Source organism: Oryctolagus cuniculus, chromosome 10 (assembly GCF_051225735.1).
Source record: "Oryctolagus cuniculus isolate XC-2025 breed Fujian yellow rabbit chromosome 10, ASM5122573v1, whole genome shotgun sequence".
NCBI lineage: Eukaryota > Metazoa > Chordata > Mammalia > Lagomorpha > Leporidae > Oryctolagus > Oryctolagus cuniculus.
In genome coordinates, this window is record NC_142876.1 from 113,303,456 (window position 1) to 113,318,419 (window position 14,964).

At 47.5% G+C, this 14,964-nt stretch overlaps 1 protein-coding gene and 1 long non-coding RNA gene across 7 annotated transcripts in view; one reads left to right on the top strand and one right to left on the bottom strand.

Annotated features, from left to right (window-relative positions):
* Positions 1–216: 216 nt before the first annotated feature.
* TCAIM (T cell activation inhibitor, mitochondrial) overlaps positions 217–14,964 on the bottom strand; it is a 47,404-nt gene continuing 32,656 nt past the window's right edge. For all 6 annotated transcript variants that reach the window (XM_051852592.3, XM_008260359.5, XM_089306578.1 and 3 more), the window contains 5 exons: positions 13,283–13,380; positions 12,946–13,037; positions 8,483–8,715; positions 7,786–7,917; positions 217–2,155 (listed from right to left, as the gene is read on the bottom strand). In XM_051852592.3, coding sequence (XP_051708552.1) covers positions 1,915–2,155; positions 7,786–7,917; positions 8,483–8,715; positions 12,946–13,037; positions 13,283–13,380 — 796 coding nt within the window. In that variant the 3' untranslated portion in view covers positions 217–1,914. The remainder of the gene's footprint in view (positions 2,156–7,785; positions 7,918–8,482; positions 8,716–12,945; positions 13,038–13,282; positions 13,381–14,964) is intronic.
* On the top strand, positions 2,153–4,052 carry LOC149124422 (uncharacterized). The gene is made up of 3 exons (XR_016215053.1): positions 2,153–2,348; positions 2,972–3,337; positions 3,914–4,052. It is a non-coding gene; the product is annotated as an uncharacterized LOC149124422 (long non-coding RNA).

Consider the following 14,964-nt stretch of genomic DNA (forward strand, 5'->3'; position numbering starts at 1 on the left):
GGGGACAGCCCTAGCCCAGCACTGGCACACTCAGCCCTTTGGAGACCAAGGGGTAGAGGGGCCCGCGCTGCGCCAGTTCTGAGTGGCAAGAGACATTTCCCTGCTGTTAGGCGGGGGGAGGTCAGACGGGCGTCCACAGGTCTCCAGGTCTTGTAATTTCCTGTTAGTCCGCGGCGGTTGTGAAACTGCCAATAACTCGCTAACAAGACCAGTCAGTTACCTGGTTGATGCAGGTTTTATTTATCATGTAACCATTAGTTCTGAGACAAGAATCCAATTCAGAACGTATTTCGATTTTAGAAAACGTACAAATCAAACCTCATATTTTGATTATTTTTCTTATGTGAAGTTTTAATTTTTCACTCATTATTTGGTTGTGGGAAATTGTTACAGGTGACAGCATTTGTTACATTAGAAAACAGATTTTCAGTACAGGCTGAATATCCCCTGTCCAAAATGCTTGGAACCAGAAGAGTTCTGGATTTCAGATGTTCTGAGTTATCTTGGGAGTGGGACCCAGTTCTAAACATGAAATTCATTTATGTTTCATATATACCTTATACACACAGACTGAAGACAATTTTATACAACATTTAATAATTTTGTACATGGAACAAAGTTCAAGCTGTAGAATTTCCTACTGTGGTATCATGTCGATGCTCAAACCATTTTGGATTTGAGGGCATTTCAGACTGGAGATGTTCAAGTTGTACAGCCAAGAGGCACAATTATAATAAATCAACACTTCTGATGAACACACATTTGAATTCCAACTACTTAAATAATCCATGGCTGAGATTAAAACATACCTCAGTTAACTGACTCTAACAGTGTACTGTGGAAAAAAATTCCGATTTCTTCAGCAGCAAAAGCCACAAAAACAGTGTCCTGCACTGGGATTCACCTTGTCTCCTTGAGAAAGGACCTGGATCTGGTTTAAAATATGACCTGAAGGAATGGCGGGGTAACTGCAGAGGGAGCTGCACCCTGTACATCTGATCTCTGGCTCTGCTGGGGACGCTGTACCCTGCAGGGCTAACCAGGGGATTCAAATGTCGGTAGGGACAGGAAGGTGGGGGCTGGGGGCACAGAAGTCCTGAGCGGTGTGAGCCATTTTACATTCCACGCGACTCCTCGCAGCTCTCTGGGATGCAGGCCAGAATTCTCCTGACGGTGTGTGCCCATGGGCACCAACGAATCCCCTCCTTCAGGGTTTCAGACAAGTGTCCTGTCTGCTGGTTTGGTGCTGGCAACGGCTAGTTTTTTAATCGGGAGGAGAAATGATGGGTTTACAACTAAATTCTCTGTCACTGAATATGTCACACTGCTCATGACACTGTCCGCCCCATGGATTCAGCTGATCTTGTTCCTTTTTCTCTGAGGCAAAAATCGATTATCTAATTTTTTCTACTTATCCATCATTGGTTTTGGACATCAGCTGTCCCTTGCTGGCTGCAAAATAATGTGTGTGCATTTGTACATGAGAGACATAACCATAACGATGCATGTTGAGTCATGTTACATGTAGGAGATCCCTTCAGACTTTTCTTATATCCTCTCTCTCTCACACATACACGCACGCACACACACTTGTCCAGCCTCATTTACATTTATAAAAATAGACAACTCTTGTAGAATCATTCATTTGTATATCTCTAAAAATATGTTCTTTCTCCTAACCTCTTTTTACCTAGGTTTGTCAGCCCACATGGTAAAACTGGGAGATAAAACCTTTTCAAAACAGATTTTCTAGCAGAAATTAATTAAAAAAAAGGTCTACCTTTAAAGCAGCATCTAGAAATTTTTGTTTTTGTAATATGTAAATAATACTGTTGTATTAAACTGTGGATTTAAATAAGCTTCATTTAACAGCTTCTTTCTTATGGCTTTAAAAAAATAAAACAGGTCTCTGTGTTACTTAATGGCTTCTCCATTCTTCCAGTTCCAGGGAATACACAGGTCTCCGTCCTGCAGGACGGAGTAGAAGTGGGAGACGCACAGGTGCATGCCGCGCAGGGAAGGCAGCGACTGCTCCAGGAGTCTTGTGCAGCAGTCCACCATCTGCGCGCTCGAGATGCTGGGCTCCTTGTACAGCTTCTCCAGGGAGAACCTCTTTGCCGAAGCCTCTATCAACTCCTGCTCAATGCTCTTCAGCCTGGAACATCAACACACACGTTGCTGTCAGCCGGAGTGCATGAGGGAATGTCAGATGTTACCATGGTCTTATGTTTTGGGGCTGCAGCTCCCCATGCATGGCAATGACAGTGGCCTTCACTGGGCCCCGAGATGTTTCCTGTGAAGAGTCACCGCACAGCCCCTCGGGAGGGGTCTCCTCGTGGATTGCAAGAGTACGGTATTTGTCAATCTTTGTAGCAGTAAGGCAAAAATAATTAATGCACAATTTCAAAAGCTCCTTTCCTGCTTCACTCAGCAGCTACTAGTGACTGAAGAAAGCAGAAAGTTGAGAATATAAAACCCCAAGCTTTAGGCACCACCTGAAGTTTAACCCTTGGGCACTAATAACTTTTTTTCCAAAACAAACAAACATTTATTTATTTATTTAAACAGCAGAGTTTTAGAGAGCGAGCGAGAGTGAGAGTGAAAGATATCTTCCATCTGCTGGTTTACTTCCAAACGGCCGAAGCCATGAGCCTGGAATTCCATCCAGCTCTCCCACGTGTGTGGCAGCGGCCCAAGCCCTTGGGCCACCTTGTGCTGCTTTCCCAGGCACATCAGCAGGGAGCTAGATCAAACAGAACAGCCAAGGACTTGAACCAGTGCTCTCATGGGATGTCAGGGTCATAGGCAGCAGCTTAACCTGCTGTGCCACAACGCCAGCCCTCAGTACCGACTTCTAAATCTTCCCAGAGTAGACAGCGGGCTCACAGCGAAAGCTGGAGCTGGGACACCAGGTTCTCGCCACTCTGACTTTTCCACCCCTGCCAATCCCTTTCTCATCCTTCCCTTTCAGGTGTCTTGTCCCACCAGGAGCTCCCGTCCAGGCCTACAAGTTCAATACCTGCAAGCTGAACTCAGTGTCTCAAATCCTTTCTCCCAGAGGTGGCAAATGCTCCTGGATCAAGTGTTCTACTAATTGTCCCCATGCCCCACTCCCAAGGCTGTGTTCACAACACATTTACCTGACATTTGCACAGATAGACTGGACCAACGCATATGATACCTACGGATAAGGTACGAGATGTAAGACTGCCACGGTCAGGTGCTTCTGAACCAGTGTCACTTAAATACTGTACAGGTTAACGGCAGCCATCTCTCCTGTATTTGACCACCCTCAAACTCTGCACGAAAGAGGAGACTATCATAAAGTACCCGTGAGGTAAGCAGAAGTGACTGTTAACGGGTCTGTAGTCAGCTGCCCTCGGATCACCCTCTTGGGGGCTGCTGGCTGCTTCCACACAGCGCTGCTCAGATTCAAGAAAGCGGACAGTGGTTAGGGGAGACGGGGTTCTCAGTTCTCAGAACTCATCTTTAGGATGAACTACACAGCAGGGCATGACAAGCTCCTGTAAGGGGCTTTTCCACTTGCTCAAAAAAATAATAAAGACATTAACAAGATATCTATAGCCTGACTTAGAACGAGGCCTGCAGTGTGAACAAGCTCTGTGTGGTTCCATAGCTGCTCCCTACATAAACCTGGGTAGGGTCCCCACACTCCTTCTAAAAGAAGTCTATGGTCTCAGCCCAGGTTACCCGGACTCTGGGCCCCCGCCGATGATGGGGAGAATGCATCAGTCCTTCTAGGCTGTGACTTCGGTTTGCTAGCACGAGTGCTCAAGAAATGCTGGCTGAATGAATGTGCATTCTTTTACAAGGCTGTTTCTGCCTTGTGAAAGCGTCAGAATTCCTCCACTTGTCTATAACTGTGCATTTCCATTGTTTCCAATTTGTACAGGTGATTCTGGAGTTTGGAGTGGGTGACACTGGGTGAGTGAAACATCAGAGCGAGTCCATGCTTGGGAGCCTGGCTTACTCTCAGGCGCCGGCCACCCTCCTTATTGCCAGCCTGCATCAAGAGCTGTAAACTGGGCTGCTGAGGCCTCAGAGGAGTGTGGGTTCCCCTTTTCTATGCCCCAGCTAGGCAACAGGAGACGGGTGCTACTGAGACGGTCATGTGGGTCCTAGGAAGGTGTTAGGTCAGAAGAATGCATTTCACCCTGTCTAGCAAGCTGGCGTCCTGCACAAGTGTGCAGCGCGCCTACGGCTATGGCTGCCTCGAGTTCCTTTCTCCTGGAAGAGGAGGAGATGTCAACTTCTATCTTGTTTAAAAACCTGCTTTATAAAGATGTATGCAGTGGGAAAGGGTTTGAAAATCAGAGGATCAGTGGGAACATGGTTCCTGTAAGGAGAGAAGGTGCCTTAATCCCTCCCTGGAGAATGCGTTGGAGGCGACCTTGACACGGGGAGAAAGCAAAGGAAAGGAGAGAGGACCATGGGGAGGGCAGGCTGCTGGGGTGGGCCCAGAGCCCAGTCTGGGGGACAGTGAAGGCCATGACTCAGCAGGCAGGTGTGCTGGGCTGGAAGCGAATGCTTGTTCTCCTTGGAGCATAAGCATGGGACGGGGCCCGGAGCTGGGGAGGGGCTTTGGCAGTGAGAAAAGTTGGTGGATTATTTGCTAAGGGCTGGCTGGGGAATAAAACAGGTCCAGCTCTGCCCTCCCAGGGTGTGCATGTGTGTTCTGTGTCAAGAAGAGGGACCACAGAGGGAACGCAATGGAGAATTTCTTTCTGGTATTTTTATTTTTCATTCTGTTCTTTGTGGGGAGCAACCTGGACTAGACTAAGTTACTGGAATTAAGACTTATTCTATGCATCTGCTCTCCACAATATGGCGCTGAGAAGGGAGAAACAGCTTCTACGCAGCTGCCTCCAGTTCAACCAATAAACTGTAGGACCTGCTCCTGATTGGAGGAGAGCAGCGTACTCGGCGTGTGGGTAGCAGAGTTGGGATTGGCAGAAGAGGACTATAAAGGAGGAGAGAGACAACATGCACCAGGAACATCTAGGAGGAACATCTAAGGGGAACACCTGTGCAGCCCCCGAGAGGGCCGGCCGGTGGTGTGCCGCTCCCCCGCGGAAGTGGGGAATGTGGCAAGGGGAACCGCCCTTCCACGGAGGTGGAAGGGTCGGTAGCCAACCCGGGAAGAACCAGCAGCAAACCCGGGGAGGGCCGAGCAGACGAAAGAACAGCGCAGGGTCCTGTGTCATTCCTCCACGAAGACGGGGAGCGACATAATGGTGCCGTGACTCGGATAGGAAACTTAGGAGGGAAGAAACAGGAAGAAGTGGAAAATACCGGAGAGACTAGCAAAGAGCCTAGGGAAAAGCCGGACAGAAAAGGTGCCGGAAGAAGCTATTGAAAGCCTAGGCATAGACTCGGATACGGACTGTGGGAAAGAAGTTAGGATTTAAAGTGAAAGCAAGAAGAAACTTAGACTCAGATACGGACTGCAGGTTGAAAGTGAAAGTGAAACCTATAAGAAACTTAGACTTGGATACGGACTGTGGGGAGAGGCCAGGAGAAATGAGGGAGGAATATTGTTGGAAGAAAACTTAGGGAAACATACCGGGTAGAGAAAAATGTTAGGGAGGATGAAGCCGCGAGTGCAGGCCGAGGCGGAGACGTAAGCCAGCTTGGAATTCTTCAAGTCACCCCGGGGAGCAAGAGGCGAAGATCTGGAACCAGAGGCAGAGACGTGGGCCGCCAGGTTGGAATTCGCCAGGTTAGTCCGGGGAACTTGGATTGAATGCTAGTGGCGGAGACGTAAGCTACGCTGTGTGACTCGCGGAAGCTGCCACGTGCAGAGAGAGCACGGGGTGTGAATAGATAGGGAACGCGGGGCTGGCGCGAGGCCGTGGTGCGGATGTGAAGGGCGTGGAGACCGCAGAGTGTGCGCGAAGCCGAGCCGCGCAGAGCTGGGAGCCCGCCGGCGGGGCGAGGCGCCGGGAAGCCGCGCAGAGCTGTGAAGCTGCCGCGGGGCGGTGAGGCGCCGAGAAGCAGCCTCTGGGCGGGCGCCAGGAAGCCGCAGGGATAAGAGAAACAGAAGTTTAGAAGTAAAATGAGAGAAATAGGAATGCTGGTAGATAGAAGTAAAATAGGAGAAATAGGAATGCCCGGAGATAGAGAAACAGAAAAATAAGGCCTCCCCACAACATGGCAATGAGAGAGCTTGGATTTGGTCTGCCTGATTAGGGAGGTGGTGAGCACCTGCGGGTGGCTAGCAGCTTATGCGCCGCAGGTCACCGAAGACAGGCACGAATTAACATAATAAGTCTCCCCACAATACTGCAATGAGAAGGCTTGGATTCGGTCTGCCTGATTAGTAAGGCGGTAAGCACCAACAGGCGGCTCGACCAGAGTATGAGCCGCAGGTCACCGAAGATAGGCACGAATCAACACCAATAAGTCTCCCCACAATACGGCAATGAGAAGGCTTGGATTCGGTTTGCCTGATTGCTAGGACTTGTAAGCACCTGCAGGCAGTTCTAGCAGGGAAGAGCATGCGCTTCAGGGCACCGAACACAGGCACACATCAGCGCCTAAAAACCTCCTCACAACATGGCGAAGAGAGGACCCAGATTCGGTTTGCCTGATTGATAGGACTTGTAAGCACCTGTGGGCAACTCTAGCAAGCAGAGCAGAGTGTGTGCCGCGGGGCACCGAAGACAGGCGCGTATCAACGCCAAAAATAAAAAGAAAGGGGGATCTGTGGGGAGCAACCCGGACTAGACTAAGTTACTGGAATTAAGACTTATTCTATGCATCTGCTCTCCCACAATATGGCGCTGGGAGAGAAGTAAACAGCTTCCGCACAGCTGCCTCCAGTTCAACCAATTAACTGTAGGACCTGCTCCTGATTGGAGGAGAGCAGCGTACTCGGCGTGTGGGCAGCCAAGTTAGGATTGGCGGAGGAGGACTATAAAGGAGGAGAGAGACAACATGCACCAGGAACATCTAGGAGGAACATCTAAGGGGAACACTTGTGCAGCCCCCGAGAGGGCCGGCCGGCGGTGTGCCGCTCCCCCGTGGAAGTGGGGAATGTGGCGGGGGAACCGCCCTTCCACGGAGGTGGAAGGGTCGGTAGCCAACCCGGGAAGAACCAGCAGCAAACCCGGGGAGGGCCGAGCAGACGAAAGAACAGCGCAGGGTCCTGTGTCGTTCCTCCACGAAGACAGGGAGCGACAGTTCTTGAGTTGAATTTTGTTATTAACAAACCCTGCTTCTCAAACTGAGGTACATGGTAGTAATGCACTTTACCTACTTACACTCATACTTAGAAAATAGCCACATGAAATTTCTTGTAGGTGGAGAATAAACAAATATGGACTATTCACTAGTTTCCTAAGTTTAATTCAGCTTTTAAAAACAGCATTTTTTTTTTTTATTTGAAAGGTAGAGAAAGAGTTATCTCCCATCTTCTGGTTCAACCCCCAGATGCAGAATGAGGGCTGAGCCAGGCTGAGGCTGGGAGCCAGGAACTTAGCGTGAGCCTCACACATGAGTGGCAAGGACCTAACTACGTGAGCTCTCACACGATGCCTACCAGGGTGTGCAGCAGCAGACAGATGAAACTGGAACAGAACTGGGTCCTGAACCCAGGGACTCCAGAATGGAATATGGGTGTCCCCACCAATGCCTTAACTGTTAGGACAAATGCCCACCCCAACACAGTCTTAATGTCCCACATTTAGGAATTCTGAATACTTGGACTTTTATTTAAAAGCTCGACTGGACACACTGACTTCCCAGAGGGCTCACCGTACTTACTCTTCCTTTCTTTTCATGTTCTCTCTTGCCTGCTGTGCTTTGGTGAGAATGAACCACTGGAGATTTGCTGGATCGCAGAGCACTGGGATGTTAAAGTGCCCGAGTTCATGCAGGCTTGGGGCATATCTGTCACTGAAATGAGACACACATTAAAGGAAAATCACAGGCCCATCATTCCACTCCACCACTACAGAGAACGTTTTATTAGTCTGTAACTGAAAAGGAATCACCAAGAAAATTCACCTTAGAGGAGAGCACCACTGACTCCAAGCTCTTCTGTCCCCAAAGACACAGAGGATCAGGGCGACTGCCTGCTTCCCAGCCCTGCAAGCCTCTCTCTGTGCAAAACTTCACACTGAGGTTGTGAGAGCTGAAGACGGAAGTCACTGGAACACCCAGTGTGGTGCCTGGCAGACAGCATATGCACCAAAATGCTGGCTGCTAACTGAGTATTAGTTGGATCCTGTAAAGTGTCCTGTAGGATCCACTTTACCCAGTGAGTGGTAGTCTCTTCAAAGAATGCTGCAGAGATTCAACCCTTTAACCTTTTCATGTCGGCTTATTCCTAATGTGTAGCAGAGGGCTGCTAACGCGAGTGTGCCATTCCTGATTTAATCTCTCAGAACCACACACTGAAATGTAATGCAGTTTAACGCACTTCCACACACAGCCTGCAGGGAGGGACAGAGCGACTCACCTGTTAAGGATCATCTGTAAGCCGCGCAGACTCCGAGGGTGGAACAGTACTCTGGTTTTCACTAATCGGCTATAGAACACGTCAAGAAGCGAGTAGTACTCCTCCAGGGTCAGTACTGGCTGCAGTTCTTCAATGCAGACGACCTGAATGCCACCTAAAAGGTAGCTTATTTGGTCTTCTAAAAGCATCAGCCGCCTTTGTAGGTCAAAGTAGCTTGGCAGCCTTTCAAAAAGCTGGAAAGGAGGAAGAAATAGCATTATGTTACTACAGTAATTTGCTTTTAGGATTACAACAAATGGTATTGAGAAGTTTTAACAAAAAAATCAGTTTCCTAGAAAGAAAGTTCAAGTAAAAGAAAAAAGACTTAATGTAATGCTGGAAACATTAATATTCAAAACAAGTCACTATGAATCTAGGGATTTATAAGACAGGAATTAAATGCTTCTGAACTTCAGGTTTACTTCAAAGTTTACATTAAATCAACTAAATTCAATTAAAATTAATAACCATTACCTAGCACCACCATGTACTTAAGCAAGGAACTGGGCACTTGAATTACAGATGAGGAATTTGTTGCTGTTTGCCCGGAGCTCACAGTTGGGTGCAAGAAAATAAAAACAACACTGAATTCAGCACATAAAGTGTTCATCCGGGACAATGGGTACAGAAATGGGGTTCTAGCAAAGGTTTCTAATGACATCTGACTGGACCAATCTGAAAAGGCAGATGGGATTTAGCATAAGGAGTGAACGGGGAATGTTCTGGAAGGAGATGAGAAGAGCAGGTGCAGACAAGGAAGCCTGAGAGGGAGTTCACATGTGTCCAAGCACCGGGAGCTGGGTGTGGTTGCAGTGTGGCAAGGTTCTTAGTGAGGTGGATAGAGAAGCTGAATGAGGGGGCATATGAAAATTAGGGGCTTAGATTCTCTGTTGAATGCTATCAGAAACTCTGCTGCAAGAAAAGCAACATTCATATACAAATTCCACGTTATTATAACCTATTCCTAATAATTTGTGAAAAACAATTTTACCCCTCACTTTTTCAATTTTTTTTTCTCAATGGGTTACTTATGTTTATAGGGTAACTATTTTTTAAATCTTTTTGAGATAACTGTAGATGCACACACCTTTCACCCAGTTTCCACAAAGTAACAACTTGCAGAAACTACAGTATAATGTCACAACCAGGAAACTGCCACTAAAACAGTTCTTGAGTCTTACTCAGATCTCACTGATGTGCACTCCTGGGCCTGCGAGAAATGAATGCTGTGTTGTTTTATCACACATGGGGACCTGCACAACACTGCACAGCGAAGACCCAGGGGCGCCCCATCACAGAGGTCCCTGGTGCCGCCCTTGCAGAGCCACACACTGCCCTTGGCAGCTACACTCTGTTCTCCCTTTCTGTACTTCAATGAGGTAGATGTTCTGTAGATGGAATGGTACAGTGTGTACCCTGTGAGGCCGTCTTTGGTTACTTTGTGCAATGCCTGTGACATCCATTCAAGCTGCTGCATGTGCCAATAAGCAGTGCATTGCTTTTTGCTGCTCCGCAGGCTTGTGTAGTAAGGACACACCACAGTCTGGTTAACCATTCACCTAATGAAGCATATTAGGACTTTAAGTTTTTGGCTATTGTAAACAGGTTTATAAACTAAATGTGTACAGGTTTTTGTGTGAATGTAATTTTTTTTTAAAAGACATTTATTTTATTGGAGAGAACTACACAGAGAAAAGGAGAGACAGAAACTGAGAGGTCTTCCATTCACTGGTTCATTCCCCAAATGGCCACAACAGCCGGAGCTGGGCTGATCTGAAGCCAGGAGCCAGGAGTTTTCTCTGGGTCTCCCATGTGGGTTCAGGGGCTTAAGCAGTTGGGCCATCTTCTGCTGCTTTCTCAGGCACATTAGCCGGCAGCTGGATCAGAAATGGAGCAGCTGGGACTCAAACCAATGCCCAAGTGGGATGCAGGCACAGGTGGAGGCTTAACTTACTATGGCACAGCACCAGCCCCATCAATGTAATTTTTTACTTCTCTATTTAAATGCCCAAGAAGCCAACTTCTGGGTCACAGGGCAAGTGTGAGAGACTTCCAGGTCTCCCATGTGAGTGGCAGGGGCCTAAGTACTTGAGCTATCAGTGCTGCCTGCCAGGTGCATTGGCAGGGAGTTGGAGTCAGCTCAGACCAGGCACTCTGATATGGGATGCGAGCTTCATGTACTGTGCTGCAACACCTGCCTGTTTTGTTTTAATTGCTGAGTGTTGATGGTTCTTTTGATATCCCAGATACAACATCTTTATCAGATATGTGGTTTGCAAATATTTTCTACTTAGTATTTGATTTGAACAGGGACTCCACCAAAGAAATCATGGAGTTGGAAAATCCATGCATTAGATGTCACCTGTCCTCAGAGAATAATCACCCAAAAGGAGACAGCACCACACGCCTGTGACAGCCTCTAGAGTTAACAAGATTAAAAGCGAACTGTCTTTTGGTAGTTTCATATATACTGTATCACACACACAGATACACACACAATTTGAATTGCAGACAGAAAGAAAAACAGATCGTCCATCCACTGGTTCATTCCTCAAATGCCCACAACAGCTGAGGCTGGGCCAGGTGGAAGCCAGGAGCTGGGAGCTCTATGAAGTCTCCCATGTGGTGGCAGGGATTCAGCTACTTAAGCCATCACCTGCTGCCTCCCAGGGTGCACATGAGTGGGAATTAGGAATGGAGCTGGGATTCAAAACCAGGGTCTCTGTTATGGGATGTGGGCATCTCAAGTGGTGCCCAGCCATGGAAGTTTTTTTTTTTTTTTTTGACAGGCAGAGTGGACAGTGAGAGAGAGAGAGACAGAGAGAAAGGTCTTCCTTTTGCCGTTGGTTCACCTTCCAATGGCTGCCATGGCCGGTGCACTGTGGCCGGTGCACAGCGCTGATCCGATGGCAGGAGCCAGGTACTTCTCCTGGTCTCCCATGGGGTGCAGGGCCCAAGTACTTAGGCCATCCTCCACTGCATTCCCGGGCCACAGCAGAGAGCTGGACTGGAAGAGGGGCAACCGGGACAGAATCCGGCGCCCCGACCGGAACTAGAACCCGGTGTGCCAGCGCTGCAAGGCAGAGGATTAGCCTAGTGAGCCGCGGCGCTGGCCTCCTGGAAGTTTCTTTAAAAGGTAAAATATCCTACCCAATGGCCCAGCCATTCCACTCCATCTATTAACTTAAGGGAAAAGAAATATACATTCGTATTTGTACACAAATGTTCACTGCAGCTGTACATGATACTCCCAACTGATACAACCAACAACACAACCCCACATCCACCAACAGGTGAGTGAATAAATATGTGATCTACTTACTCAATGGAATACTACACAGCAATAAGAAGGAATAAACTCTCAAATGATGCAACAACATGGATGAATATACAAATACTTGAGTGTAAGAAAAAGCACACATACTCTGATTCCACTTACCTAAAACTCTAGAAAACACAAGTAAATCTACAGTGACAGAAAGCAGAGCAGCTGTGGTTTGGGGCAGGGCAGTGGGATGGGCGGGAGGGCTGTGAGCAGGTGATGGACATTTTCACTCTCTTAATTATAGTAACAGTTTTATGGGCATCTACATGGGCCCTTCAGGGATTTCAATGAAAATGGAATTAAAACTAAGTTGAGTTTGGTGCAAAAACATTTTGAAATCTGTGCAGACAAGGGGTCTTCAAAAATTCATGGAGAATGCATATTATGAAAAAAGTATACAGGGATTTCAAAATTATTTTGCACCAAAATAAACTTATTTTTTAATTTCACTCTTCCATGAACATTTTTAAGTATTTGTATTTATGTGTCAAAATTTATCAAAATGATTAACACTATGTACAGTTTGTTCATGTCACTTATTTCTCAATAAATTGTTAAAAACAAGTAATACCACAAGGAGATGCAGGCTGTGCCTCAGGAGACTGTAACACTACCACATCAGTCCTGCTGGCACCGGGGTTAGGCTGTCACCTGCATCCCTGGCCAGGGAGCATGGGGTTCCCAGCTGCTCTGCCTCTGACCCAGCTCCCTGCTCGTGCACCTGGGAAAACAGTGGAAGATGGCCCAAGAGCTTGGGCTCCTGCTGCCCAAACAGGAGACCAGGATGGAATTCCAGGCTCCTGGTTTCTGCCTGGCCTAGCCCCAGCCATTGCAGCTATCTGGAGAGTGAACTGGCAAATGAAAGGGCTCGCTGGCTCGCTTGCTCTCCATCTCTCCCTCTCTGTCACTCTGCCTTTCAGATAAATAAAATAAATCTTAAAAAAATACCTGAATCTTTCCTCTTAACAATTTTAACTGCATCTGATCTGAGAACAGCTGAAGGCATGACTGAGTATTTTTAGTTCATTGATACAGCAGCACTGTTGGGAATGCAAGTACGTGGACGGCAATGGAAGAGGAGTTCCGCCCGCCGGCTCACCTTTGTCCAGTGGTGGTGGACATCCATGGTTCCTAGCATCACGTGGCCCACTGCGCTCATGCCGGAGCGGTCAGTGAATATGATGGTGCACCCTGATGATAGAACACAAGCCCTTTGGTCACATGCAGAGGGGCTTCATCCTTTTAGCACTGTGCACAGAGTTACTGCATCTTAGTGTACAAACTCAAGATTAGGTACGGTACAAGCTTAAAGGCTTATTTGGTGTGGCTGTTTTATTTAAAGGAACAAACCCGGCCATGATAAAGCCACCTGGTTTTCCACTACAAGTTACATGGCAGCTAAGTGACACTGTCAGAAAAAGTGGAAAGATGTTTACCTTTTGCTTTTCTGAGTGTTTCCGAATTCTGCTGTGCTAAGCGGCCTAAACTGTGCAGCTGGCTACAGCGGTGGGCGATGCCCCAGCTCCTCTGCCACCTGGGTCAACGGAGCACAGAGATGTCAGTGAGCGTGAGTGGCACCCTGCAGGACAAGTCTCACCCCACCCGTCTGCCTCCAGGAAGCCAGTGCTGCACACAGCCAACTTAAAAAAGCAGCCAAATGGAAATGAACTGTTTACCAGAGGGTGAAATGACGTACAGGAGAAGGAAAAATGGAATTAAAATATAAGTTGTTTTGGTACAAAAAAGTTTTCATCATCCATATTTTCCATGAAATTACTGAAGACCCCCTTGTAGACTATGTGGAGATATCCAAAAATTTAAAAGAAGATACACTATGTTGCTTCTATTTTAAAATAACAGGATGAGGCTACTGCAGGCATTTGCGGAGTGAACCAGTGGATGGATAAGCTCTGTTTTCTGTTTTTAAGTGTTTCAAAAAAAAGAATAATAAATAAATATTATCCAAAAAGTGAGGAAGAAATGGGAAAAACTTTGAAAGCATCTTTTTTCCCTCCATACTGGACACTGAGGACACTCTGTTTAAATTATTTGCCAGTTAGGCATTCCAATTAGAAGGACTTTGGGTAGGTGCTGCGGTGTAGAAGGTTAAGCCTCTGCCTGCAGTGCCAGGATCCCATATGGGCGCTAGTTCGAGTCCCAGCTGCTCCCACTTCTGATCCAGCTCCCAGCTAATGTGCCCGGGAAAGCAGTGGAAGATAATCTAGGTCCTTGGGTCCCTGCACCGATGTGGGAGACCCAGATGAAGCTCCTGGCTTCAGATCGGCCCAGCTCCAGCCATTGTGGCCATTTGGGGAGTGAACCCAGGAGATGGAAGATCTCTCTCTCCTTCTCTCTCTGTGTTCCAAATAAATAAAAAAAAGGTGACTTTGACAACATTATGTCATCTGCTCATGTTACAGGCTAAGAGTAAATCCCAGTGACAGACTGGAAGCTGATGTTGCTGCCATGTTACAGAGGCAGTGCTGTGGCATGCAAAGCGGCCTGGTCTCGAGTGGCATCAGGAACCCACCCCTGAGTTGTGGTTCTGCAAGTTTCTGGCTCCCTGACCCTGAACCCGTTTCCAGGCTTCCTAGGGGTGCCACTGGCATCCATGCAGCAGCTGAAGAGCTGACATACGTGACAGCACGAGGCACTCAAGCAGGCCCCGGGCATCATGTCCTCCCCACATCGGTTCTGAGGCCCATTTCTTGATCAAAGGCCAACCATTTCTTTACAAAATTTAAAGATTTAAAAATAAATCTTCCTTCAAACCACAGCTGAGAAACTGCATTAATTTCAGAGAATTAACATTAACTTGGGATTATCTGAAAATTAAAAAAGTTTAGGGATAGAGCTTAAGTGTCATGGTCTCTCATACAGGCTGTTAGGAATTAAAAATAACGTCCTTCATCACCATACTGCCATTGGCTGGAGCACTGGCTAATTCTGCAGTAAGTGGAGACTCCTTCTGAAGTTCGTGGTCCTAAACTATTTTGGTCTCAGAGCCCCTTTTATACTCTTTATAAGCTGAGAACCCCAAGGAGCTGGTGCTGACGTGGGTTCTTTCTGCTGATGTTCATCACAGTGTGAATCCCAGCTGGGAACTTCTCCACATTGT